The sequence below is a fragment of the Phacochoerus africanus genome, chromosome 8, assembly GCF_016906955.1.
Source record: "Phacochoerus africanus isolate WHEZ1 chromosome 8, ROS_Pafr_v1, whole genome shotgun sequence".
NCBI classification, from domain to species: Eukaryota; Metazoa; Chordata; class Mammalia; order Artiodactyla; family Suidae; genus Phacochoerus; species Phacochoerus africanus.
The window spans coordinates 74,697,238-74,725,047 of NC_062551.1; the positions used below are offsets into that span (position 1 = coordinate 74,697,238).

Genomic DNA, 27,810 nt, shown 5'->3' on the forward strand with positions numbered 1-27,810 from the left:
GTCCTCACATGGTTGGGTCTTTGATCATTTTAGAGCAAGTTGATAAATTTTTATATGATGCCTTTAGGGAACATCACTTATCTTTTACGTGTGTGTTTTCTCATAAAGCAGTTTACTTTTAATAGTATGGAACTTGATTTGTTATCAAATTCTTGTTAAGTATCTGGTAACTATTTTGTCCTCCTGCTTAAATGGTGATATTAATTTATCTGCCCTATTGGCTAGGTTAGCGTTCAAAACCTGAGTCTGAAGCTCAGATGCTTTCCCCAACTGGGTTTCCATTATGCATGACTGAACTCTTTGAGCATGTCTAGCATGCTGAATATAGGCACATAGTGTGAAAATAAGACCTGATTAAAAACACATCTATTTTAATTCCCTTTTGCAAGTGGCTCTGCTTTAATGTTACCTTTTTGAATTATCTTTAGTATTCAAATGAGGATATTCCCTTCACCATCATTTATTAGAGGTGAAAGAAGAGATCACACCCTACTGTTTGATCTTTTCCAATAAACATCAATTATTAATTGTTAAAATAAAATTAAAAATCAGAGAATAAGAGTGGGTTGCCTTTATGTTAAAAATACACAAAAATAAATGCTTATGAAAAAATTCTGTCCTTGTAAATATTTGTAACAAGGACAGAAAGAGAGAAAAGTTTTCCCAGTGTTTCCTGATATGTTGCCAAAAAACTTGAAAAGCATTGGGAAAACCCAGCACTTCATTTGGGGCTGTGCAAAGGGCATGTGCTTATCAGTTTTGTTGTTATTAAGAGTTTTGCAATAGAAAAAGTCAGCAAAAAAGTGCAAAGAACTTCGTATTTAATATGCAGTCTCTGCGTGTTTGTTTGACTACAAGACCTGAAACTACAAATCCTGAAAATGTTATAAATTGATAATGGTATGTTTTTAACTTCAAATGATGCTTGCTTTTCGTATTAATATGATATTAGCAATCAAATCAATAGTATTCATGACATTTTTATGCTGTGTTACTTCCAAATCCTTTTGCATGTATTCTCATTTGATACTTCTTCCAACCTTAACCAGGTAGAGAAAATCGATATTTTTATCCTCATTTTGCAGATAAGCATATTGAGACTTTGAGGATTTAATTGATTTGCCTAGGCTATATAGCCAGTGACAAAATTGGAACTGGAAATTTTTTTTTTCCAGTGACTTAAAACCACAATTATTTATTTAGCTCATGGTTCTGTGGGTTGGAAAATAGGGCTTGGTTTGACTAGATGATGATTCTTTTTTTTTTGTCTTTTTTTGCTATTTCTTGGGCCGCTCCTGCGGCATATGGAGGTTCCCAGGCTAGGGGTCCAATCGGAGCCGTAGCCACCGGCCTACGCCAGAGCCACAGCAATTCGGGATCCGAGCCGCGTCTGCAACCTATACCACAGCTCACGGCAACGCAGGATCGTTAACCCACTGAGCAAGGGCAGGGACCGAACCCGCAACCTCATGGTTCCTAGTCGGATTCGTTATCCACTGCGCCACGACGGGAACTCCTGATTCTTTTTTAAAAAAATTTATTGGAGTATAGTTGACTTACAGTGTTGTGTTAGTTTCAGGTGTGGAGCAAAGTGAATCAGTTGTACATATACGTATATCCATTCTTTTTCAGATTCTTTTCCCATATTGGTTATTACACAGTTTTGAGTAGATTTCCCTGTACTGTACAATTGGTCCTTGTTACTTATCTGTTCCACAACGTTTCCCCTTTGGTAACCATATACTTGGTTCCAAAATCTTTGAGTCCGTTTCTGTTTTGTGAATAAGTTCTTTTGTATCAAATTTTACAAGAGTCCACGTATTAGTGATCTCATATGATATTTATCTTTCTCTGCCTGAGTTAACTTCACTTAGTATGATAATTTCTAGGTCCATCCATCTTGCTGCAAATGGCATTATTTCATTCTTTCTTATGGCTGAGTAATAGTCCATTGCATGTATGTACCACATCTTTATCCATTCCTCTGTGGATGGACATTTAGGTTGCTTCCATGTCTTGGCTATTGTAAATAGTGCTGCAGTGAACATTGGGTGAATGTATCTTTTCTAGTTTTCATTTTCTCTGGATATATGCCCTTGAACTGGAATTTTTGACTCTTAACCCAGAGGTACTTCCATTATAGTATCTCTCATTCATACTGTCATAGTTTTTCAGTTTTCCCCAAAGTTCAGGTCAAGTAGTGTTATGATCAGAGATTCAGTAAGGAGCACGATCTTTTTAGGGCTGCACACCTGCCACATACGGAAATTCCCCAGCTAGGGGTCAAATTGGAGCTGCATCTGAGACCTACATTGTAGCTTGCAGCAATGCTGGATCCTTAACCACTGAGCGAGGCCAGGGATCAAACTGGCATCCTCATGGATACTAGTTGGGTTCTTAATCCGCTGAGTGGCAACAGAAATTCCAAAATATACAGATTTTTTAAAACTCAAGAAGCTGGAGTTCCCGTCATGGTGCAGTGGTTAACGAATCCGACTAGGAACCATGAGGTTGCGGGTTCGGTCCCTGCCCTTGCTCAGTGGGTTAACGATCCGGCGTTGCCGTGAGCTGTGGTGTAGGTCGCAGACGTGGCTCGGATCCCGCGTTGCTGTGGCTCTGGTGTAGGCCGGTGGCTACGGCTCCGATTGGACCCCTAGCCTGGGAACCTCCATATGCCGCGGGAGCGGCCCAAGAAATAGCAAAAAGACCAAAAAAAAAAAAAAAAAAAGAAAAAAAAAAGAAAACTCAAGAAGCTAAAATGAACACCTTGCTTGCTATTTTTGGTGCCCCTAATTCTGAAAAATATTTTGATGGAACTAGCACTTCAAAAGTATCTGAGTATGAAGTGCTATCAAATGATGTTTAATGGGACTTTGCTAGCCTTTATATTGTTAAACAGACTTTCTGCAGCTGTTAGCCTACACCACAGCCACAGCAACACCGAATCTCAGCTGCAGCTTCAACTTACACCTCAGTTTGCAGCAACACCAGATACTTAACCCACTGAATGAGGCCAGGGATCCGGCCCACATCTTCACAGACACTGTCAGTTCTTAACCCACTAGCCACAACGGGAACTCCCTCTTTGGGAGAACTTCAAGTCAACCTTGCTTTACAATTTGTATGTTACTAATTTTCCACCACAGTTTCTCTTCTACCTCCCAAAAGGTGGGGGGCTTGAAAGTATTTACAAACATCTTTGCCCATTTCAAATTGTTTTACATAAAATTACATATCTACTCTGCTTTTATTTTTTTCTACATGTTTTAGCATTTATTGGTAGAAATATATCTTCAATGCATATACTCTGCTTTTTACATGGGGAAACAAAACTGCTCTTATAAGACCTTTAGGGTAATTTAAAAGAACTACATTTAAAAAAATCTAGTTGGTAAACATGTTCCTTTTAATTTTCTTTTTTCTTTTTTTTTTCAGGGTCACACCTGTAGCATATGGAAGTTCCCAGGTCAGGGGTCACATTGGAGCTGTAGCTGCCAGCTTACACCACAGCCACAGCAACTTGGGATCAGAGCCACATCTGTGGTTTATGGCCACAGCCCACAGCGACACTGGATCCTTAACCCACTGAGCAAGGCCTTGACCTCTGTCTTCATGGATACTAGCTGAGTTCGTTACAGCTGAGCCATGACAGGAACTCCATTAATTTTCATTTAATGTCTCCTTATTCTTGTACCATGGGGAAAGTATAAATACTTCCTAATTGGTTTTGCCTATCCTTATATTGTTCTCTGGGAGTCATAGATGGATATAAAATACCACATTTAATAATGACTCTCCTTTTTTTTTTTTTTTTTTTAGGGCCACACTGTTGGCACATGGAGGTTCCCAGGCTAGGTGTCTAATGGAGCCACAGCTGCCCACCTACGCCAAACCTCAGCATCACCAGATCCGAGCTGCATCTGTGACCCCACACCACAGCTCATGGCAACGCAGGATCCGTAACCCACTGATCGAGGCCAGGAATCGAACCTGCAACCTCGTGATTCCTAGCCGGATTCGTTTCCACTGAGCCACGATGGGAACTCCCCCTAATAATGACTCTTAACTCATCTCTCTTCTAATGATTTTGCTCTAAAAGGCCCACCTTTTTTTTTTTCAGCCTTTGAATTTTTTCAGCATGATTTTAACTCAAGGCTGCATTCAAGGTGAGATATGCCCTTTACTTCTCTAATTGAAAGCTGCTGTTTTTTGAATTCTCTTTGTGGCTGGTTTTAACGTGATGAGCTGAGCCACTTCTGTTCTTCCTGGTAACACGGAGAAGATTCAATTAATTCAGGGTCTATTCAGTTTCAAATAAGTAGTTTACATGATATTTTGAAATCTGTTTCAGAGTTTCCTTATGTTGAAGCAGGTTAAGAATCCTGTGTTGTCACTGCAGTGGCTGAGGTTGTTGCTGTGGTGCAGGCTTGATCCCTGGCCCAGTAACTTCTACATGCCAAGAGTGTGGTCTAAAAAAAAAAAAAAAATCTATTTTTTTGGTTGCTAATATTGAAATTCATGCTTTGTGGAAAAATGTTGGTCAGTTCAATACTAACTGCACCCACATACATAGAACTATATAGTTCGTGAGTTTAAATAACAGTGTGCTGGCCTGATAGTCTGTATGAGATAGTTGTGACTAAGAAATGGCCAAATGTCAATGGCTAATGCTACATCTGAATATAGTTTTATTTGCTTTTACTTTTTCAGAGGAATCAATTCCACACTATTTTCAAGAGCAAAAATTTCCATATCATTTAATGACTCTGATTTACATAAAGACAAATTTAACCTCTGGGGTGGTACTTAAAAACCTTAACTGAATTATGAATGAGTGCCACTATTATGGTAGTTTGTGGTAGTGCTCTTTCTGTCTCTAACTTTTTTTTTTCTTTTTAGGGCCTCACCTGCAGCATGTGAAAGTTCCCAGGCTAGGGGTTAGAACTGTAGCTGCTGGCCACAGCCACAGTAATGCCAAATCTGAGCCTGCGACCTACACCACAGCTCGCAGCAACTCCGGATCTTTAACCCACTCAGCAAGGCCAGGGATTGAACCCCTGTCCTCATGGATACTAGTTGGATTCATTTACCACTGAGCCACAACAGGAACTCCTGTTTCTAACTTTTCTGGACCCCCTCTTTCTGTTTCTCCCTCTTACTGACTCCCCCCCATTAAAAAAAAATGTGTATTGAACGATAATATAAACACAAGCCAGAAAAATAGCAAACAAACACAAAAAACCAAACAGTTAAATTACCTGGCTCAGAATCTAGAATGTTTAGAGGTAAATTGTCAGAATTCCAAAAATAATTTCAATAGATGGTAAGGTTATCCCCTGAGCTCTGCACATCTTTGTATTATATTTGTTGCAAATGTGTAAGACAGGGGCTTGCTTAGCCTCTGACGTCCTGAGAGAGTAGGGAAGAGAAATGGTCTCAATTGATTGGACCTGCTGAGATCAAGTTTAAGTACAGTATAAACTATGAAACCAAACATGGGAAGTTGACATGACTCTCAGTTTTATACTTTCTTTGACAAGTGATTAAGAATCTTATGTTAGGAGTTTCCGTTGTGGCACAGTGGTTATCGAATCCGACTAGGAACCATGGGGTTGTGGGTTCAATCCCTGGCCTTACTCAGGGGGTTAACGATCCAGCGTTGTGGTGAGCTGTGATGTAGGTCACAGACTCGGCTCAGATCCCGCGTTGCTGTAGCTCTGGCGTAGGCCGGTGGCTATAGCTCCGATTGGACCCCTAGCCTGGGAACCTTCATATGGCGCGGGAGAGGCCCTAGAAAAGGCAAAAAGACAAAACAAACAAACAAACAAACAACTTATGTTAGACTATATGGTGGAAAAAAAAATACTTAGAGCTTTACCATCTATGGAATAAAAGAAACAATTATGCACAGGAGACCTCTGGTATTAGTGTCGTTTATTATGCTGGCCATATTTTCCAATTCACAATAGTGGTTTGATGATAAGTTGGCTTGTATTTAAAAGCACAATGAATGAAATTGAATATTTAAAATCTGGTCTTTACCTGAAGCACTATACTTCTGATGTTTTATTTCTGTAGATTAAAAATGGAAAAGAAAATTGAGTTGCTGACTGTTCTAAACAGCTCCGTTTTTCTGGACTCAATACCGTTTCCTTAATTTTGTGAGTTTTCCCCGGGATTCTGTAAACTAAAAAGTTTAACTGTAGGCTTTAAAATGTAAAAGCCCTTAGGCCTGGAAAGGCTTGAAGGAGGTCTAACTTGCTCCTCCACTTAGATATTAAATTATAGTAAATCCGCTGAGGGTAACACTATCGGACATGTAACCGTCTCATTTCAGTTCTATTCCTGGTATACCGTAGCGATCAACAAAGAGATCTTGCAAACGGTTTCACAAGATCCCATATAAAATAAAGTTGCTTAATGTTACAAGCTAATGATTCTTGGGAGGGATGGGTTTCTGAAGCCCTCACAGCTTAGCTGGGCGGTGAAAAAGGCCGGCCTTGTTCTGACACTTTCCCAAGCAGGCGCAGATCCAAATGCCCGGAAATGGCCAGAAGCTGGCCAAAGGGTGACCAGGGGAATGGGTTCTGGCTTCTCCTAGGAGTAAGTAGCCTTGACAGCCGCTTTGATACGAAGCCCTGCCAATACCAATCCTCTTTCTCTCTTTTCTTCCCCCAGGCCGGCGCCTGAGACCCCTGCTCCAGGGGCTGGAGGCTGTCTCGGCCTCCGCACGCGCGGCGCCCCAAGCCTCACGGAGTGCCAGCCCCGCGGCCGGCTCCCCGCACGGCTGCGCGCCTGCGCACCGGGACCAAGCGCGCGAGCGTTCCTTCCTGGCTCTGCGTTCTTCCCTCTTCCGCGCGCCTGCGCGCCGGCTGGGAGGAACTCGGTGACTCGGCCTCAGCCGGCGGTCGGGCGGACGCGCGCGCGCCCGCGGTGAGGGGGGCGGGCCGCGCGCGCCGGTGGGAAGCGTCCGGCTGCCACAGCGCCAGCTCCGTCGTAGTCGCTGCCGCCTGGGTCCCTCTCGCCCCTCCTCCCCGCTCCCCCGCCCGCCGCGGCCCGGGCGCATGCGCCGCCGGAGCGCGAGGGTCGGCTTCGGGTGTGTGGTGGCGGCAGAGCCGAGCTGCGAGGCCCGAGAGTCAGAACCTGGGGGAGAGGGATGGTCTCTGCACGGGGGGGAGCCGGAGGAGCCGCCGCCGCTGCCGACGCCACCGCCGCAGCCGCCGCCGCCGCCGCCTCGGCGCCCGCCTCCCGGCGCTGACGGGCTCGTACGAAGCCGGCGAGGGGGAACCCGCACCAGCGGTCGCCGGCACACCGCCCAGCATGGTCCGGGAAACCAGACACCTCTGGGTGGGCAACTTACCAGAGAATGTGCGGGAAGAGAAGATCATCGAGCACTTCAAACGGTGAGTGACACGAGGCCCCGGGCCGCGCTCTCTCCTCGGACGCCAATGCCCCTCCGGCCCGTTGCCCGCCCCTCCCCGTGCGCGGAACTGGTGAGGGCACCCGGGCCAGACCCACGGACCGGTGCGGGGAGCGCGCGGCTGCCTGGACGCCGCTCGGCCCGCGTCGCGGCGTTGGGCCTCGGCGGCGGCAGAGCGGGCCCGGCTGCCTCCGTCCCCCTTCCCGATAAGGAGGCGGCTGTGGCTCGGCCTCTGCGAAGCCGGCTCCGGGAGGGTGCCCTCAGGCTGGCGAGGCGGCGGTGGGGTCGCGTCCTTGCGCGCCGCTGCCCGGGCTCCAAGCGGCTGCCCGCGCCGGCCCGGCCAACACTGTGGAACCGAGCCGCCGGCGGGCTGGGACCCGAACCCCTACCCCGCCCCGGGCCAGGCAACTCCGGAGTCCCGCAGCAACTCTCGCTCCTCGCCCTGCGGACGCGTGGACATGTCTGACCTAGAGAGGATTTTGTGTGAGAGGAAAGGTTATGCAAAAACAGAAGTCTGGGTAGGTGATGCAGGGACATCTCGGAAGTGCTGAGACACTACTGGACTCTAGGGATCTCTCACGGAAGGTTTACAGACCTAGAAACTAATTGGAAACGGCCAATGCCAGCGTTTTGGTTTTTACCCTTGTTTTTGCGGGGTTGGGTGGAGGATGGTGTCTGAAAATAAGTTGGTGCGTCTGTTTGGGCTCTTTCGCCTGCCTTCCTCCAGCCCGCTGGGGTCTCTGGGCCAGGAGGCTGGTGGGGACTGAGTGTTCGCGCTGGAAGAGCCACCTCCTGCAGCAGGGTCCCCGCCTCGCCGGCGCTCGCCAGCCTCGCGGTCCCCGCTGCCGCGGCCGCGCGGGCGTTCACTGCGAGGAGCCTTCTTTAAAAGGACGGCGTTTCCCTCCCGCCCAGAATCCCTTAATCAGTGGTTTTAAAAATGCAAGCTAAGACTAGAAGATGTAGCTCTTTTAAAAAGCTTCTTCCCAGAATATATATATATATTCATATTTGTTCACGCGATAGTGGGAATAAGCGTTCTTGATACATTTTACCTATTTAGTAGCTTTTAGCATTGTTTTTATTTTGTGGAATCTATGTGTGCCATAGCCGATAGAGCCCTCTCTCAATGTGAAATACCGAAAACGGCGGTTTACTTACACCGGTGTAAAAGGAGAAGGACTGTAGCAAATATGTGAATGTGCTCGAAAATTACTGTTTCTTCCGATAATCAAGACCTCTGAAGGTTTTAAGTTTGGTTTACTCTTAATTCCTCTTACTATCTACTGAGTGAAGGAAACTATGGAGCGCCCTTATTAGTGAGTCACCATGGGAAAAATAGATTGCGTCGCTTGCTCTTGAGCAGCTTGGATAAGGAAATGGAAGCAGCGACAGCGGAGCTCCGCTCTTTCAAATGGAGGATCATTGATTCTGTTGGTGGTTGCTGTTACTGGGGTATTAAATCTTCACTGCTGGAGCGCGCGTCTGCGCGTGTCCGCGTGTGAAAAGGAGCCGGGAATAGTGAGGCCATTCATAACCCGCCGAAGCTGTCCTCGGCAGGGCTGGGGAGGCGCGCTCCCAGGGACTCCTGGTGTTTACTACGTTGTGCTGAGAAACCAGGGAGAGGGAAGGCAGGAGCAGAAACTCGCCTCTGTCCCCTGTGACAAAGGGAAGATCTCGAGCTCAGTGGGGAAACATATGGGAACTCTCTCTCTGGCGCTGCTCCACCCCTTATCCCATATAGGGGCCCCATATTTAAAGTGTTTCGGTGGAAAAATCATTTAGGCGCGGGTTATTGAACTGGAAAAGCCACTTAGATGTGCTCACTTTTATCTCCTTGTGGACTTTCTCTGTAGGTCTCTGCCTGGGAAATTCGTAGGCACGGACGTGCAAACACGTGCATTTCAGCATTTGCTTTGCCCCCTCAGTGTTCTGTGGCCAGACGTGTCATTTTTCCTTATGCAGATTCTAGAGACGTTGTATGCCTGTCGCGGGGAGCTTGACCCCTCTGCAAGATGCGGGGTTAGAGAGGAAAGAGGAAATCATTCGAGGGAGTTTTGGCAGGTTTTTTAAGTGGATGGTGCTGCCGTCCGGCTTGTGTGAATGACTTTCTAAAATGGCGGCCAGGAGCCACTTTATGTGGGAATCGGCAGCGCAGATCTCAGAATGCACAGAGGGAGAAGCGGGCGGAGGATGCGAGCTGCCTTGGAAAGCGGCGGTCTGGAGGAACGTTACTGTATTAAAGAGGGCTTAGCTGGCACATTGCTCACGAGTGCATTTAAAGGAGTGTGTTACCTATTGGAGAGCAGGAGCAGATGCTGTTCATAAAAGCAGATTATTTTAAAACTAAGCAGACCGAGTGTCCCTCAAAGTCCTTTATTTTAAAAGCGACTTAAAAATTTTTAAACAAGTTTTACTTAGTACTTTGAACAGATAATTCAGTCTTAGTGGTTTAAAGAGTGTAAAAAGGTTTACAGAGAAAAATGTCCCCTTTACCCCGACCCTGGGAATCCCAGTTCCCATCCTCCCCTTTCCGCCCTCAGCCCTACAGGTAATCTCTATTTTTGGCTTATTTAATCAAACGTGTTAAACGTGTACAGGAAATGTTCTTGCTGATCCAGCTGTGGAGCTAAATGGATTTTGGAAATTCAGGGTCTTTTGTCATTATTGTAGAAAATGTAAAATGTGTAATTGCTGCTGGGAGGGAAACTCAGTCTGAATAATTTAAGTGAAAGGGATAAAGAGGCAGTTGTACCAGAATGATAGCAGTGAGAAAATTTAAGAATATTCACTTCTGAGGTCTTATAGAAATCAGAATGAGAAAAACCATGCAATACCTACATTAAAACTGAGGTTAAAGTGCCTACTTTTAGTCTTTTCCCTAGCTGATTTCAACATTAACTAATAACTGTTTTACAGGATTAAGAGGTGTACACTGGGAATACATTATATAAAATGTTTTCCAAATGAATGTTCTCGGTAACAGCCATTAGGCTTTTTTAGTAAGTGTTTGGGTTTTACAAAAATGACTAAAAGAGACGGCTTTGGGTGCAGGGCAGTTTAGAGGCATTTTGGGATGGGGAATGGTGGAGCCAGTTCTTTTATTTATATTTTGATTAGTGTTTTTAGTAGAAAATAGATTGAGAGAAGCTTGCTGATTTGGCTTTTTTTTCTCTCTGTGCCATGGAAAGACCAAACCTTTAAAGTGTAATCAGAACATTTTCAAAATTTGGCTTTACCTTCTTGCAATAAGAATAATCTATTGTGTTCATTATTTTAATATCATTCAGTATGCAGATTGAAAAGAATTAAATGAGTATTTCTGAATCACATTTTAGTTAACAAAGATCCATTGCAGCGACTGAATTTGCACAATAGAGAAAGGCCTTTCCTTTGTATGGTGTGTTAGCTGGTTTGGAGGGAGAAGGGAGGAGTTATACAACAATTGGTTGCTGTCTTAGTTGTTAGAGGAAGAGAGGTATGTGCAAAGGCGATTCCCAGAATTAGAATGAGTAAACCCTTTAAAGAACATAAAATTCTCTGTATTTTATTTTCAGGTTTGAAGTCAATCACATACTCAGGTTCTTCCCATTCATTCTCTAGTTTTAGACAATAAGTCGAAGATCATGCAGAGGTTGAGCAAGGTAGCACCTCATGGAAAAATTTTGTCAAAGAATGGAACCCATTTAAAAAATTGGGGGGGGGGGCTAATTTTAAATGTCTAATCCTTGTGGTTTTCCTGAGTTTAAATAGCTGGGATATATGTATGTTATGTTACATGAATTTGGATAGCTTTTACTTCTGGGACACAATATAAAGTATTGTGGTAGAGTTTCCTTGTCCTTACAATACTCTATTGCTAGAGATATTTTTAGTCTTAAACAAATTTGACTCACCCTAGCCTGCATCACTGCTACATCGTTTATTCTTTTGAGCTGAGCCAGTGTCTATGAAAAAACACCTCTGATTTTGAATGTTATAATTTTGAATATCTATTTGTGTGGCAGGCTTTTGCACATTAAAAAATAAAATAATTTTATAGTTATCTTGAGAAATAGCATTAAAAAATTAATTCAGAATGCTTAAAATGTGTTTTACTTCCTGAGTTAGAATGCCTCTGGCAGATTGGAGGAAAACGTAGGGCTTGGTGCCAGAAAGAATGTTTGACTTGTGTAGAGGGCACCTTTTTCCAGCTACCTTTCTTGTAGACTCTTGATGGCTTAGGTGTTGTATTGTTCGGGTATGCATATAAAAAGATTTCACGTTTGATTTGGTGAACGTTTTTTAATCCTGTGAGCGCTAATGCTTTGGGAAGACTTAGGTAGAAGTTACAGAGATAGTGGCACTGTGAAAGTTTTTCCAGCTAGTCTTCCAAGTCTCACTTTCCCTTTAGTTTGAAATTTTGCCTAAATTTAAAAGAAAAAAAAAACTGAAACATTTCATGAAAACTAGCATATTCCAGTTGGGGACTATATTTTGTTTTGCTTTTACTTTTAAGGATTTCTAGGGTTTGAGATGTAGTTAACTAGTCCGCCGTATTTAGAGTAAATATTATAGTCTGAAAATACCTTGAGTGTATGTATTTATTAAAATTGTGCTCCTGAGTGTCGTTATTGGATGATTTAAAATAAATGTTGTTCATCATCTTGAAACAGATATATATTAGTCTGCTGAATAAGGAGACTAAATACAGTAACAGTAACTTTTTTCTAACCTTACTGTTTGTTTTATTTTTATTTGTTCATTATTTGTGTTATAGCTACTCATATTTTGAAATAGCATATTGTTGTGAAAACCAATTAGAATGTTTAATCAGTTTATTAGAAATTATATAATTTTGTGTGCTGTCTAATTGCTTTTAGTATGTGGAAATATGCTTTGCATTGAAAAGATGTTCTTGGGATAAGTATATTGAGATATTCAGATTTTTTTCCTCCTTCCATGTGTCTCTGTCTGCCAGGTCGAAAATTATAAACATTTTAAAAAACTCATGATGGAAGGTCTCTGTAAAACCCTAACATAAATTTACTGAATTCTTGGATTTACTTACGATTTCATTTTGAGTATGAGGATGAATTGAAATCTAGCATGTCTAAACATCTTATTATATAAGAACTATTCTACTTTTTATAGTTAAGGAATATTTGTGGGAAGATTCAATGGAAAACATTGTTATTGCTTGTATTATATACTTGGTGCTAGATTTTTAGTCCAGCATTAAACTGTAGGAGTATGTGTGTATTTTTGTATCTTTGTATTAGATGCTGAATTTCGGTTACAATGACAAAAGAAATGAAGATTTTTCTGTTTATACTGTGTGTTGATTTTGTTATATTCTTACAGTGTTCATACATAGTATATGTATTATCATGTAGAACACATTTATAGTTTTTTAAATTCTTAAAATGAACTCCGAGTGATTTTTTTTAAAAACTTTCATCCTGTCATTTTATTCCTTTGATTTAAAAACTAGGATTTTTGTAATTTACTTAAAAACATTTTTGAGCTCCCAACGAGGCCCAGTGGTAACGAATCTGACTAGTATCCATGAGGATGTGGGTTTGATCCCTGGCCTTGCTCAGTGGGTTGAGGATCCGGCATTGCCAAGAGCTGAGGTATTGCCAATTCAGCTTGGATCTGGTGTTTCTATGGCTGTAGTGTTGGCCAGCAGCTGCAGCTCTGATTCGACCCCTAGCCAGGGAACTTCCATATGCCTGCAGGTGTGCCGCCCCCCCCCCCCCCCCCCCCCGCCAAATTGTCACTTTGGATTAAAAGAAAAAAGGTTTTAAAAACTTATTATATCAAAAAGATGTTAGAATCTTCAAAGAAAACTATTACCATTTAGAATTTTGGAGGAAAAAAATAGAATTTAGGAGGAGGTACATAAAAATTTGAATAGAAAAATATATTTTTCACTAACCTCGTAACCGAATTTAGTATTTCCTTCAATTATAAGATTACAGTGTCATCGTAGTACCGGTGTGGTAGTATGAGTAGTACCTGTGATAATTTCACCATCAGCACCAATCAGATGTATTTTCATATTTCACATTACAGTCGGTGCAGATACCTTGTTTATGCTCATTACAACTTGGAAATTACAGTAGCTATTAGACCTACTGCTAAATATTTGATGCATTAATAAAGACACATATATATCATATGATCAATATGTGTTGTGGATATACTTTTAAAATTCTACCTTGGAGAACTGTGAACTTAACATAGAAGTAGAATAGTAAATGAATCCCATGTACCCAGTACTCAGCACCAGTGACCATCAACCATGGGCCTAATTCTGCCTTATGAGAAAAAATAAAGCAAAGGAGGGGATGGAGAGTAATGGGGTTGGGAGTGATGAGGAAGGCTTCTTTGAAAAGATAGCATTTGATACACAGGAAAGAAGACCTGTCCACACACCAAGATCCACTTCTTGCTATGTTTATTTTTGAAATTTATTTGAATTAGTTCAGGAAAAGTACAAAGAACTCCCACATTCCCTTCATCCAGATTCCTCAGTTGTTAATATTTTGCCATGTTTGCTTCATTACCTTCTTTTGTCTTTTTCTGGCATGATACCCTTTCACCTGAAAATTTTCTGGTGTATACCTCCCCCAAGCAAGGACACTCTCCCCCATTGCACTGTACAGTCTTCTCAGCCAGGAAATCAACATTGGTACAACACTGTTACCCAATGCATAGACCTCATTCAAATGAGGCTAACCATCCCAACAATGTCCCCCTTTCCTTTTTGGTCCAGGATCCTAGCCAGTACCATGAATTGCCTTTGGTTGTCATGTCTCATCTAATTCTCATGTGCCTGAGTAGTCTTAAAGAGCAGAGTTCTTTCATTCTGCAGGCTGACCCTTGACCCACACTGTCCAGTATGACCTCATTGCCAGATCAGGTCATACATTCTTGGCAGGAATACCACAGAAATGATACTGTGCTTTTTCAGCAGAGTATTATATAAGGAGGCACACAGTATGAATCCACCCCACCACTGGTGATGTTAATTTTGATCACCTAATCAAGTTAGTGTCTTCACCATCTCCCCCTTTTTATTTGATGAGCATTTTATGGGGAGATATTCCAATATTACACTGATAGTCTCCTCCATCATCAGCCCTAAGCCCACCAGCCTTAGCATCCATTGATAACCCTTTACTGTATTATGTACAGCTATGATAATCTATTAGTATGATTTCTTCTAAGTATATTGAAGAAGTTCCTGCTGTAGGCAGGAACTTTCCACACAGACACACATGTATACTTTTTTTTTTTTTTCAATTTATTTTCCTTTTTTGGCCATGCCTGTGCATGCAGAAGTTCCCAGGCCAGGAACTGAACCTGTGCCACAGCAGTGACCTGAGCTGCTGCAGTGACAACGTCAAATCCTTAACCCATTGTACCATGAGGGAACTCCTCAATAGGTTTTAGTCCAGGGCTTCTTTTGATACCCAAATCATTCTAGATTTGACCAGTAGGAGCTCCTTCAAACTGGCTACTCTGTCCTTTTGATATCTTTCCATTGTTCTTTTAAGCATTTCTTGATTTCTGGCACAACAGAAACTCATCCTGTATTTTTCCTTCCCCAGTCCTGGAATCAGCCATTTCTCCAACAAGCTCTGGCTCCTTGTAGTGCAGAATGGCATTTAGAAACCAAAATCTGGGTACACAGTTTGTCCATTGCTGGAGAGCAAAGATGTGTATTGTTTATGTACACATGTACATATATATGTTTACACGTATATACGTATACCTCTATATCATATATTTTATTTAATTAAAAATTAAATTATAGTTGATTAATGATGTGCCAATTTCTGCTGTACAGCAAAGTGACCCACTCACACACACACACACACGCACATATATACACACCTTCCTTTTCTTATATTATCTTCCATCATAGTCTATCCCATGAGACTGGATATAGTTCCCTGTGCTATACAGTAGGACCCCATTGCTTATCTCTAAAGTAAAGCGTGTGTGTGCATGCTTTACTTCATACATTTATTTTTTTATATAATGCTTATCATATATGTTAAAACTACATTCACAGATGTGTTAGTACATGAAGATTCTTTCTAACCTCCCCATTTCCATGTTTATAAATTCCTTCTCAGACAGTGAGAAACCTGACTCCCATTATGCTTAATATTTTTACTTATTTGTCTAGTTACATTCTCAGTGTAACTAATATTCCATCCACTCTGCCTCCCCCACCTCTGGGCACCTTGCCCCTGCCACCTCTTCATGGAATCACACCTCTTTATTCTCTTTAAACATCAATATTGGGCGATTGGAAGGCGAAGCAAGGAAAGGAAGGTGGGGCTGGAAGTGACTTGCATGTTTTGCCTTCACTTTTTTCTCTCATAGGAGACAACTTCTGGATGAATGAATTACCTGCCTCTGGTGTCACTTGTAAGCAAATTTAGAGCTGCCCTACTTGTAAAATTTTAGTTTTGGTTCTACTTCCACTGCTGACATTGTGACATGAGGTTAATCACAGGATCAGGCTGAGCTTTATTAAGTGCTGATTCACTGAGAAGAGGAGGTAGTGAGAAGGGAATTTATTTTTTAGAAATAATGCTAGGTATCATTATTGTTCCATTTATATGGGTGTCAGTCACTCATTTTGTGTTGTGTCTCAGCAAAATTTTACCCTGACCTTACTTTCCGCCAAACCTTATTGACCTCAGCCTTATTTGCTTGTTTGCTTGTTTGCTTGTTTGTTTGTTTTTTTAGAGCCACACCCTTGGCATATGGAAGTTCCCAGCCTAGGGATTGATTTGGAACTGCAGCTGCTGGCCTACACCACAACCACAGCAACTCGGCATCTGAGCTGCGTCTGTGACCTACACAACAGCTCATGGCAATGCTGGATCCTTAACCCACTGAGAAAGGCCAGGGATAGAACCTGCCTGTGTCTGCATGGATACTAGTTTGGTTCATTACCACTGGGCCATAATGGGAACTCCTCTTTTTTTGTTTTAACTTAAAAATTTTAAAATTAATTTCAAATAAGTTTTAAATTTTAGATTTTAATTAATTGAATTGTTAATTAAAGTATAATTGACATATAAGGTTTTACTGGTTTCAGGTATACAACATAATGATTCAATATTTGTATATATTGCAAAACTGACCACCATAATAAGTCTAGTTAATATTCTTTAACATGTATATTCCAAAAAAACCCATTTTTTCCCCCCTTGTGATGAGGACTTCTTTTTTGGCCACCCTTCTGCATATGGAGTTCCAAGGCCAGGGATCAGATCCGAGCTGCTATTGCAACCTATGCTGCAGCTGTGGCAATGCTGGATCCTTTAACCCACTGTGCCAGGCTGGGAATCAAACCTGTGTCCTGGCATTGCAGAGACAATGCTGATCCTATTGCACCACAGTGGGAACTCCTGTGATGAGGACTTTTAAGATGTATTCTCTTAGGAACTTTCACATATGCTATACATTATTATTAACTGTAGTCACTGTGCTGTACATTATATCCCAATAAGTTAGTTCATTTTATAACTGGAAGTGTGTATCTTTTGAGCCCTTTCCTCCCACCCATCTCCCCACCCCACTCCCAACCATCAATCTGTTCTATCAGTGAGTTTTTGTAAGATTCCACATATAGAAGTGAGATCATGTGGTATTTGTCTTTCTCTGACTTACTTCACTTAGCATAATGCCCTCAAGGTCTATGCATGTTGCAGATGGCAAGATTTCCTTCTTTTTATGCCTGAATAGTGTGCTGTTATTACACACGCACGTGCTACATGTGCTGCATCTTCTTTATCCATCAGTTGATGGACACAGATTGTTTCCATGCCTTGACTTTGATGAATAAAATGCTGCAGGGAACATGGGGATGCATATATCTTTTCAATAGTATTTTCATTTTCTTTGGTTATATACCCAGAGGTGGAATATGGTAATCCTGTTTTTAATTTTTTGAGGAATGGGAGGAACCTCCATACTGCTTTCCATGGTTGCTCTTACTAGAGTGGCTACGCTCAGCTTTCTTTTTCTCCTCCTCCTACAGTACTCTTGGCCACTGTCCAAAGGGTTCCTTAAAAAGTTAAGAACCTTTTGTTCCTTTGCACAATCCCTACAATATATGGTATTATTTTGAAGTAGATCCAAGACATCTTATTTAATCCATAAATATTTCAGTGTTGATCTCTAGAAGATAAGAACTGTTTAAAGATAGACAACAATAGTTCCCTTTGTGGCACAGCGAAAATTAATCCGACTAGGAACCATAAGGTTGTGGGTTTGATCCCTGTCCTCCATCTGTGGGTTAAGGATACAGTGTTGCTGTGGGCTGTGGTGTAGGTCGCAGACATGGCTCAGATCTGGCTTGCTGTGGATGTGGTATAGGCTGGCGGCTGTAGCTCTGATTTGACCCCTAGCCTGGGAACCTCCATATGCCGCAAGTGTGGCCCTAAAAAGCAAAAAAAAAAAAAAAAGATGGCAGTGTTGTGGCATATCCCTATTTCAAATACGCAGTCAGTACTCAAGTTTATAGTTGTTTTCCGAATTTTTTTTCCTTTCTTTCTTTTTTTTTGTCTTTTTGTCTTTTTGTCTTTTCCAGGGCTGCATCTGCAGCATATAGAGATACCAAGGCTAGGGGGTCTAATTGGAGCTACAGTTGCCGGCCTGCACCACAGCCACAGCAATGGTGGGATCTGAGCTGTGTCTGTGAACTACACCACAGCTCTCAGCAATGGTGGATCCTTAACCCACTGAGCAAGGCCAGGGATGGAACATGCAACATTATGGTTCCAAGTCGGATTCGTTAACCACTGAGCCACAATGGGAGCTACTGTTTTCAGAATTTTTTAAAACTCAGGCTCTAAATAAGGTACACAGTATGTATTTTAAACAATTTATTGAGGTATAATTTGCATACAATAAAATGTATCTATATCAGATGTTGAGTTTGTTAAATTTTGAGTAATGCAGTAGTCCTTGTAATCACTACCACCACAGTCAAGATAACCATAATTTCTTTATTTATTGGTGAACATTTAGACTATTTAAGTCTTTTTTAGTTCATAGTTTTTAATTTCTCTCTCTCCTTATAGTTTATTAGACAGGTGCTTCAACCAGCCTAAGCAATGGAACCTATCCTTACAGTTTAATTTGTTGGAAACCAGGCTGATTATTTTGTAGATTTTCTCACAGTGTTTTGCTGATTGCATTCTTGTCTGGTGGTATATATTAACATCATCTTTTTCCTCTCTATTTCCTGTATGTTCACATGTGGACTTATTTTTAAATATTTGATAATTGTATTTCAATATGATTGGTTTCTTTGTAATTCTGTACATTTTATTTTATTTAGTAATATTCTGAGAAAGGATTTATATGTTTCACCAGGCTGTCAAAGTAGTTGGGGAAACAAGTTTAAGAAACACTGGTTTAGATAAACCATTAGGGTAAGAATAGAAGGCTGGCAGTATATTTAAGTACTGATTTTAGCTTTGACATAAAAAGGTTGAGGTTAAAAAGTTAAGAATCACCAAAACACTGGCTAGAAAACAAGCAAAGATAGTGTCCTATGAATAGCTTGATTCTTTACCCCCCTCCTCATTGTAAACTTACATGATTAGAACTGCTGTTTTTCTTTCTATTTTTTGTCTTTTTAGGGCCGCTCCTGCGGCATATGGAGGTTCCCTGGCTAGGTCAAATTGGAGCTATAGCTGCCCGCCTACACCACAGCTACACCAATGCCAGATCCTTAACCCACTGAGGGAGGCCCAGGATGGAATCCACATCCTCATCGATAGGGGTCGTTAACTGCTGAGCCACGATGGGAACTCCCTAGAACTACTGTTCTTGTGGGGATTTTTTTTTTTCTGTTTTTATATCCTTCCTCCCCCTCAGTTTTATCCTAGAAATCATGAGTTGTTTAGACTTTTAAGGTTGTTCCTTTTAGTCAGCTTGAATTCTTTCAGTGAAATGAACTTCGAACATATCCAGTATTAGAATTAAATGTCATAATAGATATTGATTTCTATTATAGGCGGGTCCAGCTTTAATCAAAGAGAACAAGATTTGCAGAAATCTCACTTTATAGAGAGTGCCTAAAATTCAATTAGTTTGTGATGCTATATATAAAATAAGACAAAATAAGACACTTTTAACTCCTCAGTAACACATTATCTAAAGTGTGTACATTTATTTTCTCCCATAAATTCAATGGGTTGGAGTATAAGGTTTCTAAGATTTTTTTAGTTTGGAAATCTTGTTATAGCTGTCATCCTTCATAATGCATAAAGGTCACTGAAATGTTGTGAAGCTTTTTCAAAAAGTATAAATGTTGGATTATAAAAGAGCTTAAGAGAAATAATGTATAGCCATCATATAAAACAGTAGTGTATCAGTTCATTTCAAATGAATCATTCTGCTAGTCAGCTTTGCTCTTCAGTCAGAAATAGCCTTCCCTTCCCAAAAGAATATGGAACTTAAGTGGCATTTGTAAAGTTTCAGGTTTTTTTTTTTGTATTTGTATTTTTTTTTTTTTTTGGTATTTGTATTTGTATTTGTTTTTTTCCTTTTTGACCTCACTCAAAGCATATGGGAGTTCCTGGACCAGGGATGAATCCAAGATCCTTAACCCACTCTGTCACAGTGGTAACTCCCAAGTAGTTTTAAATTATATTGCAATTAATTTTTAAAAATGGTATATGTGCTTTGTCATACTAATCTAGTGTGTATAAGGATATACTCTAGTTTTTGTTGCACTTATACCTCTCTTTTTCTTATGAAGTCACCCTTTCTAAAGTGGTTTTGACACAGACTGTTCCTTTGCAGCCTAAGTTTGGAATGCCATTCTAAAAGTAGATGTAAAAAAGGAACTTTCATTACAGCTGGGGGTTTCTCAGGGTTATGACATTTGATCTCCTTTGTGTTGATCTTATTGGAAATCAGATTTTTTTTTTTTTTTTGTCTTTATAGGGCCGCACCCATGGCATATATATGGAGGTTCCCAGGCTAGGGATCCAATCTGAACTGTAGCCACTGGCCTACGCCAAAGCCACAGCAACGCCAGATCTGAGCCGCGCCTGCGACCTACATCACAGCTCACGGCAACGCCAGATCCTTAAATCACTGAGCGAGGTCAGGGATCGAACCCGAAACCTCACGGTTCCTAGTTGGATTCATTTCCGATGCGCCATGACAGGAACTCCCGGAAATCAGATTTTAAAACCTTTTTGCTGTAGAAAAAGCTTTTTAATTCTAAAGCCTTTAATCAAACCTAAGGTGTTGACTGGAGAAGTTTGCGTATATAATAAATTTCAGGAATGACTGGCGTAAAGAGTGGTGACTTATTTCTTAACTTGATGGGCTTGATTTCATGCCAGAGTTCTTTATTGGGAAGCATGTTTCTGTGAAAGTTTATTCCAGGAGTTCCCCTCGTGGTGCAGTGGAAACAAATCTGACTAGGAACCATGAAGTTGTGGGTTCAATCCCTGACCTCACTCAGTGGGTTAAGGATCTGTCGTTGCTGTGAGCTGTGGTGTGGGTTCCAGATGCGGCTCGAATCTGGTGTTGTTGTAGCTGTGGCACAGGCTGGCAGCTGTAGCTCTGATTCCATCCCTAACCTGGGAACCTCCATATGCTGTGGGTGCGGCCCTTAAAAAAAAAAAAAAAAAAAAATTTATTCCAGAGAGTTCCTGTTGTGGCTCAGCACTAATGAATCTTGACTAGTATCCATGAGGACATAGGTTTGATCCCTGGCCTGCCCAATGGGTTAAAGGATCCAGTGTTGCTGTGAGCCGTGATGTGGGTTGCAGATGTGGTCAGGATCCTACGTTGCTGTGGCTTAGGCCAGTGGCTACAGCTCCTATTGGACCGTTAGCCTGGGAATTTCCATACGCTGCAGATGTGGCCCTAAAAAGGCCAAAAAAAAAAACCAAAAAACCAAAAAAGCAAAAGTTACCCAGAAAAGAGAAAGGAGTTTCATGGTGGCTCATCAGGTTGAGGATACGGCATTGTCACTCCTGTGGTACAGGTTTGACCTCTGGTCCTGGAACTTCTGCATGCTGCAGGTATTGGCAAAAAAATTTGTGAAACATTGCAATGAGTAGAAAAATCTGAAGACGTTTGTATATTGAAAAGTGGTAAAGAACCATTTCCTTAATCCGGAAATAGAAGTAGTTTTTAAAGATTTTACAGGAGTTCCCGTCGTGGCTCAGTGGTTAACGAATCCGACTAGGAACCATGAGGTTGCAGGTTCAATCCCTGGCCTCAAACAGTGGGTTAAGGATCTGGCATTGATGTGAGCTGTGGTGTGGGTCGCAGAACTGCAGCTTGGATCCTGCATTGCTGTGGCTCTGGGTAGGCTGGTAGCTATAGCTCCGATTAGACCCCTAGCCTGGGAACCTCCATATGCCACAGGTGTGGCCTCAGAAAAGACAAAAAAATAAAGATGATTTTACAAAGATAGTGGTGGATGAAAAGAATATGGAACTTATGTATATTACAAAAAGATCACATTTTTGTCTTGATTCTGTTCTATCTAAGCAACCATATATTATGAAATAAGAATAAAATCTAGTCAGGTGAAATATTAGAGGGAATTTATAAATTTCTCAAAGTCTTTTTTATTTTTATTTATTTTTTTTTGTCTTTTTGCCATTTCTTGGGCCGCTCCCGCGGCATATGGAGGTTCCCAGGCTAGGGGTTGAATCAGAGCTGTAGCTGCCAGCCTACGCCAGAGCCACAGCAACGCAGGATCCGAGCCTCGTCTGCGACCTACACCACAGCTCACGGCAACGCCGGAACCTTGACCCACTGAGCAAGGGCAGGGATCGAACCCGCAACCTCATGGTTCCTAGTCTGATTCGTCAACCACTGCGCCACGACGGGAACTCCTCAAAGTCTTTTTTAAATTATTATTTTACTAAGAAGTAACTCATAGACATTAATTTCTTTCTCAGCTGTAATAAATCTAGGTAGGAAGTACATTTTCAGACCCCTTTGCATTCATACCGGGGATTGTTGATGTGGATTTTTGTTAGTTTCTTGGCTTCTGCTACTTCAACTTTGTTTTCTCCAGCCTTTCCTTTTTTTTTTTTTTCTTCTTTCTTTTTTGGCTGCCTTACGGCATATGGAGTTCCTGGGTCAAGGACCAGATCAGAGCTGAGGTTACTTACCCAAGCTGCAGCTACAGCAATACCAGATCCTCAACCCACTGTGCTGGGGTGGGGATCCAACCCTTGTTTCAGTGCTTCCAAGACACTGCTGATCCCATTGTGCCACAGCAGGAACTCTCAGGCTTTCCCTTTTGATTAAGTTGCTGTGCTCCTTTTTTCTCTATCAGTTTTATTTACTGCCATTACTTTAAAAAATGGTTCATCATGGTTATTAGCATTCTGTTTATAGTTATACTCAAGCTTTTCCTAGAAAAGTGCTATGTAATTCAGGCACATATATGAAGTTATTCATGAAGTATTGTGAGAACAGGTGTCCAAATGTTAACTTAGTGGTCATCATGATTATCTGTTTTCCTGCACTATGTATTTTGACTCTTGGAGTGTAAACTCCTCCCCCCTTGTCTGAAGAAATACCTTAGGGATTCTTTCTAAGAGTGTCTCAAAGATTCAGGCTTCCTATTTTATCCAGCCAGTGTGATCTGAAAAATCATAGAATCTTTGGAATTCTTTCTCCTTGTAATTGGCTAATCTTTCAGAGGTTTACATATCAATTGAACACTATTTTTTGGTTAAAAATCAATTTTACTTAGTAAATAGCTTCTCATTAGGTCCGTGCAAAATAATGCATTTACATATTTTTTTTTTTTTTACTGAAGTAATGGTGCCTGCAACAGTTTTGAAGAATTTTGTAATTCAAGACTTTACTGAAAATACTGCCTTTTCCCAAGAATTGTAGTTATCAAGTTTTCATGTACAGGAATCTAGGTACTCACCATGGATTCCATAAACAGCTGACTATAGTTTTGTTGGTCGAATTAAGCTTATTTTTAGTCTGTTTTCTTAACCCTTTTCTAATTAGAACCAATAAGTTGTTTTTCATATTAATCTGTTATATTCATAGCAGCATTATTCACAGTAGCCAAAAGATGGAAGCAACCCTAAGTGTTCATGACCCATGAAAGGATAAACAGAATGCGTTATAAAATATACACAATGGAGTATTATTCAGTCTTAGAAAGGAAAGAAAAATTTTTTTGTCTATCTTTTTAGGACTGCACCTGTGGCATATGGAAGTTCCCAGAGGTCAAATCAGAGCTGTAACCACCAGCCTACGCCACGAGGAATCTGAACTGTGTCTACAACCTATACCACAGCTCACGGCAACGCTGGATCCTTAACCCACTGAACAGGGCCAGGGATTCAACCCACATCCTCATGGTTACTGTTCAGGTTTCTTACCGATGAGCCACAACAGGAACGCCCTCTTTTTTTTTTTTTTTTTTTTTTAAATTCAGCTATGGTTGATTTACAGTATTATGTTAGGGAGTGAAACTGACACATGTGCAATGTGGATGAACCTTGAAGACATTCATTATGCTAAGTAAAATAAGGCAGTCACAAAAGGACAAATATTGGATGATTCTACTTATATTAGTCACCTAGAGCAGTCAGATTCACAGAGACAGTGGAGTGGTGGTTGCTTTTTTATTGTTTGAGGAGTGCTGCAGTAAGCAATCTTGTACACGGTTTGTAGACGTGCAATTATACATGCTTGAAAAATTCCTATGAACGGAATTTCTGGGGCTGTATACTTAGTTCTTAATAGATACTATAAAATTGTCTTCCTAAGAAGTTTCTCCAATTTATACTCTTGAAGACAGTGTTAGGAAAGTGTCTGTTTTCTTAGACTATAACTAATATCGAGTTATTATTAAAATTTAGGTCTTTGTGTTCCATGGTACTTTTTTAAATTTGGATTTTTGAAATTTTGTGTGAAATTGAGCTGTCTCCCCCCCCCCCCCTTTTTTAAGCTGCACCTGTGATATGGAAGTTCCCAGGCCAGGTGTTGAACCTGTGCCACATTAGTGACGGTGCCAGATCCTTAACCTGCGGAACGACCAGAGAGTGCCAGTGTTTGTCTTATTTATTTATTTGTTGCTAATTTTTAGGGCCCTGCCTGGAGCATATGTAAGTTCCCAGGCTAGGGATCAAATTAGAGCTGCAGCTGCTGACCTACATCACAGCCACAGTAACATGGGATCTGAGCTGGGTCTGTGAGCTATATACCACAGCTCACGGCAACACTGGATCCTTAACCCACTGAGCGAGGCCAGGGATTGAACCTGTGCTCTCATGCATACTAGTCCAGTTTGTTTCTGCTGAGCCACAATGGGAACTCCTATTTAATTTAGTTTAATTTATTTATTTAAGTTTTTTATTTTTTCCATTATAGTTGATTGACTATGGGAACTCCTATTTTATATAAGTAGTAAATGTTAAGTAAATGTTGAAAGGAGATCAAATATCTCAGCAAACTTGGCATTATTTTGGATAGTTTTAAAATCCTCTCTTGGAGTGCTCTTGGGGCACAGTTGGTTAAGGATCCAGCGTTGTCACTGCAGTAGCTTGGGTTGTTGCTGTGGCGTGGGTGCAGCCAAAAAAAAAAGGAAAAAAAACTCTCTTACAAAGAAGAATTGGGAGTTCCCATTGTGGCTCAGTGGGTTAAGAACCTGACATAGTGTCTGTGAGGATTTGGGTTCGATCCCTGGCCTTGCTCAGTGGGTTAAGGATCCATAGTTACTGCAAGCGGCAGCATATATCACAGATGCAGTTTGGATTCTGCATTGCTGTGGCTCTGTCGTAGGCCAGCAGTTAACAGCTCTGATCTGACCCCTAGCCCAGGAACTTCTATGTGCCGAAGGTATGGCCTTAAAATACAGAAACAAAAAACTTAGAATTATAGTGTATGTTGATGAAATTAGTATTTTTGATGGTGAATATTTTGACCAGACACCAATTAAATATTTTTTTATTGTGTTTTTGAAGACAAACCCACTAGGATATTATATACTTCAGCTTGTAGCATTGAAGCCCAATTTCTTAGTTTTATGTTCATAGTTTTAAAATATTTTGTTTCCTTGATTCTTTAAAAGTTATAGATGAGTTAACTTGTTACTATGAGCAGTGACTGTAATTTAAGAAAATGATTTTTAGGAAGTCCCTGTGGTGGCTCAGCAGTAACGAGCCCCACTAGTATCCATGAGGATGTGGGTTTGATCCCTGACTTTGCTCAGAGGATTAAGGATCCGGTGTTCCTGTGGCTGTGGCCTAGGCCAGAAGCTATAGCTTCAATTCGACCCTAGCCTGGGAACTTCTATAGGCCACAGGTGCGGCCTTAAAAAGCAAAAAAAAAAAAAAAAAAACCCCAAAACAAAAAAGATTTTTATACATATTACTGGAGAATATTCCATAGATTCTCTGAAAGCCAAGTTTTGATCTAATAGTGGTTTTATCATTTTTGTTCTCTTTTCTTTTTTAATTAGTAAATATCAGGTAGATGTTTCATCTTGAATGCTTAAAGAATACTTGAATACTATAGGAAATGTGTTGTTTTGGAAATAGTAGACAAAATCAGGATATGACATTTACATTTACCAGCTGAGTTTTCTTGAATGTGAAGAATTAAGTACTTTTTTTTTTTTCTTTTTAATTTGGGAGTTTCCAGTCTTCTCAGTAGACTGCAAGACCTGAGCAAGTTCTCCTTTGTTAAATTTGGAGATGAGTTTGTATTGTTTCCATAGTGTTCTCTCCTTATATGAAAACATTGGGTATAGTCGGGAGTTCCCTTTGTGGCTCAGAGGTGACGAATCTGCAGCATCCATGAGGATGTGGGTTTGATCCCTGGCCTGGCTCGGTGGGTTAAGGATCTGATGTTGCTGCAAGCTTCAGCGTAGGTCGCAGATGCAGCTCGGATCTGGTGTTGCTGTGGCAGTGGTATAGGCTGGCAGCTGCAGCTCAGAAACATAGCCTGAAAACTTCTATGTGCTGCAGGTCCAGCCCTTAAAAAAAAAAAAAAAAAAAAATGATGGTTACCCTTTTGAGGAAGGAGGGCCATATTTGACTTTGTTCTACATGCATAATCTATGCATTGAGTGTTTGGTCCTTCTTTCAGTATAGCTTTTAGCTCTTTGTTATTCAGGATGCAAACTTAAATATTTGTTTTCCCTGCATTATTCTTTGGGTAACTGACTTTTTTTGAGGGAGAGTTGGCTGATAACCCTCCCCCCCCTTTTTCTTCTTTTTAATAGAAAAAGCCTATGTGGCTGTGGGCTTTGCAATGTGTTGTGTTTGTGTGTGTTAAAATATACTAAATATAAAATGTATTATTTTAACTTTTTTTTTGTCCTTTTGCCATTTCTTGGGCTGCTCCCGCAGCATATGGAGGTTCTCAAGCTAGGGGTCTAATCGGAGCTGTAGCTGCCAGCCTACGCCAGAGCCACAGCAACGCGGGATCTGTGTCTGCGACCTACACCACAGCTCGTGGCAATGCCGGATCGTTAACCCACTGAGCAAGGACAGGGATCGAACCCGCAAGCAACCTCATGGTTCCTAGTCGGATTCGTTAACCACTGCGCCACGACGGGAACTCCCTATTTTAACCATTTTTGAGTGTACAGTTGAATGGCATTAAGTATAGTTACAGTGGTATGTAACAACCATCACCACTATCTATTTCTAGAATTTTGTCATCCCATATGCAAACTCTCCAAGATTAAGCAGTATCTCCCTAGCCCCTGGTAACCTATATTCTAGTTTCTATGTCTATGAATTTGCCTATCCCAGATACCTCATGTAAGTGGAATCATAAACTATTTGTCCTTTTGTGTCTGGCTTATTTCATTTAGTATTATGTTTTCAAGGTTTGTCCATGTTGTAGCATGTATCAAAACTTCATTTTTATGTCTTAATATAATATTCCATTGTATGTATATACCACATTTTGTTTATCCCTTCATCCACTGAGTTGGATAAGTTGAGTTGTTTCTATCTTTTGACTTTTGTGAATAATGATGCAGTCAACATTGGTGCACATGTATCTGTTTGAGCCTACCCAGGATTGGAATTGCTGGATCATATGGTAATCCTGTGATTAACTTTTGGAGAAAATGCCAAACTTTTCTACAGTGGCTGCACCATTTTACAGTTATACCAGCTATGCAGGAGGTTTCAAATTTCTCCATATCCTTGCCAACACTTCTGTTCTGTTCTCGTTTCTAATAGCCATACTAGAGAGTATGAAGTGATATTTTATTGTGGTTTTGTTTTGCATTTCCCTAATGACTAATGATTTTGAGCATCTTTTTCTGTGCTTATCTGCCATCTGTCTATCTTCTTCAGTGAAGTGTCCTCCCTATTTTTGAAAAATGGGTTGAGTTGTAA

At 41.1% G+C, this 27,810-nt stretch overlaps 1 protein-coding gene across 4 annotated transcripts in view; it reads left to right on the top strand.

Annotated features, from left to right (window-relative positions):
• Positions 1–7,174: 7,174 nt before the first annotated feature.
• The window catches only part of SPEN (spen family transcriptional repressor), a 91,165-nt gene continuing 70,529 nt past the window's right edge, over positions 7,175–27,810 (top strand). For 2 of the 4 annotated variants that reach the window (XM_047792018.1, XM_047792020.1), the window contains exon 1: positions 7,175–7,403. In XM_047792018.1, coding sequence (XP_047647974.1) covers positions 7,321–7,403 — 83 coding nt within the window. In that variant the 5' untranslated portion in view covers positions 7,175–7,320. The remainder of the gene's footprint in view (positions 7,404–27,810) is intronic. The other 2 variants (XM_047792019.1, XM_047792021.1) reach the window with 1 other exon arrangement.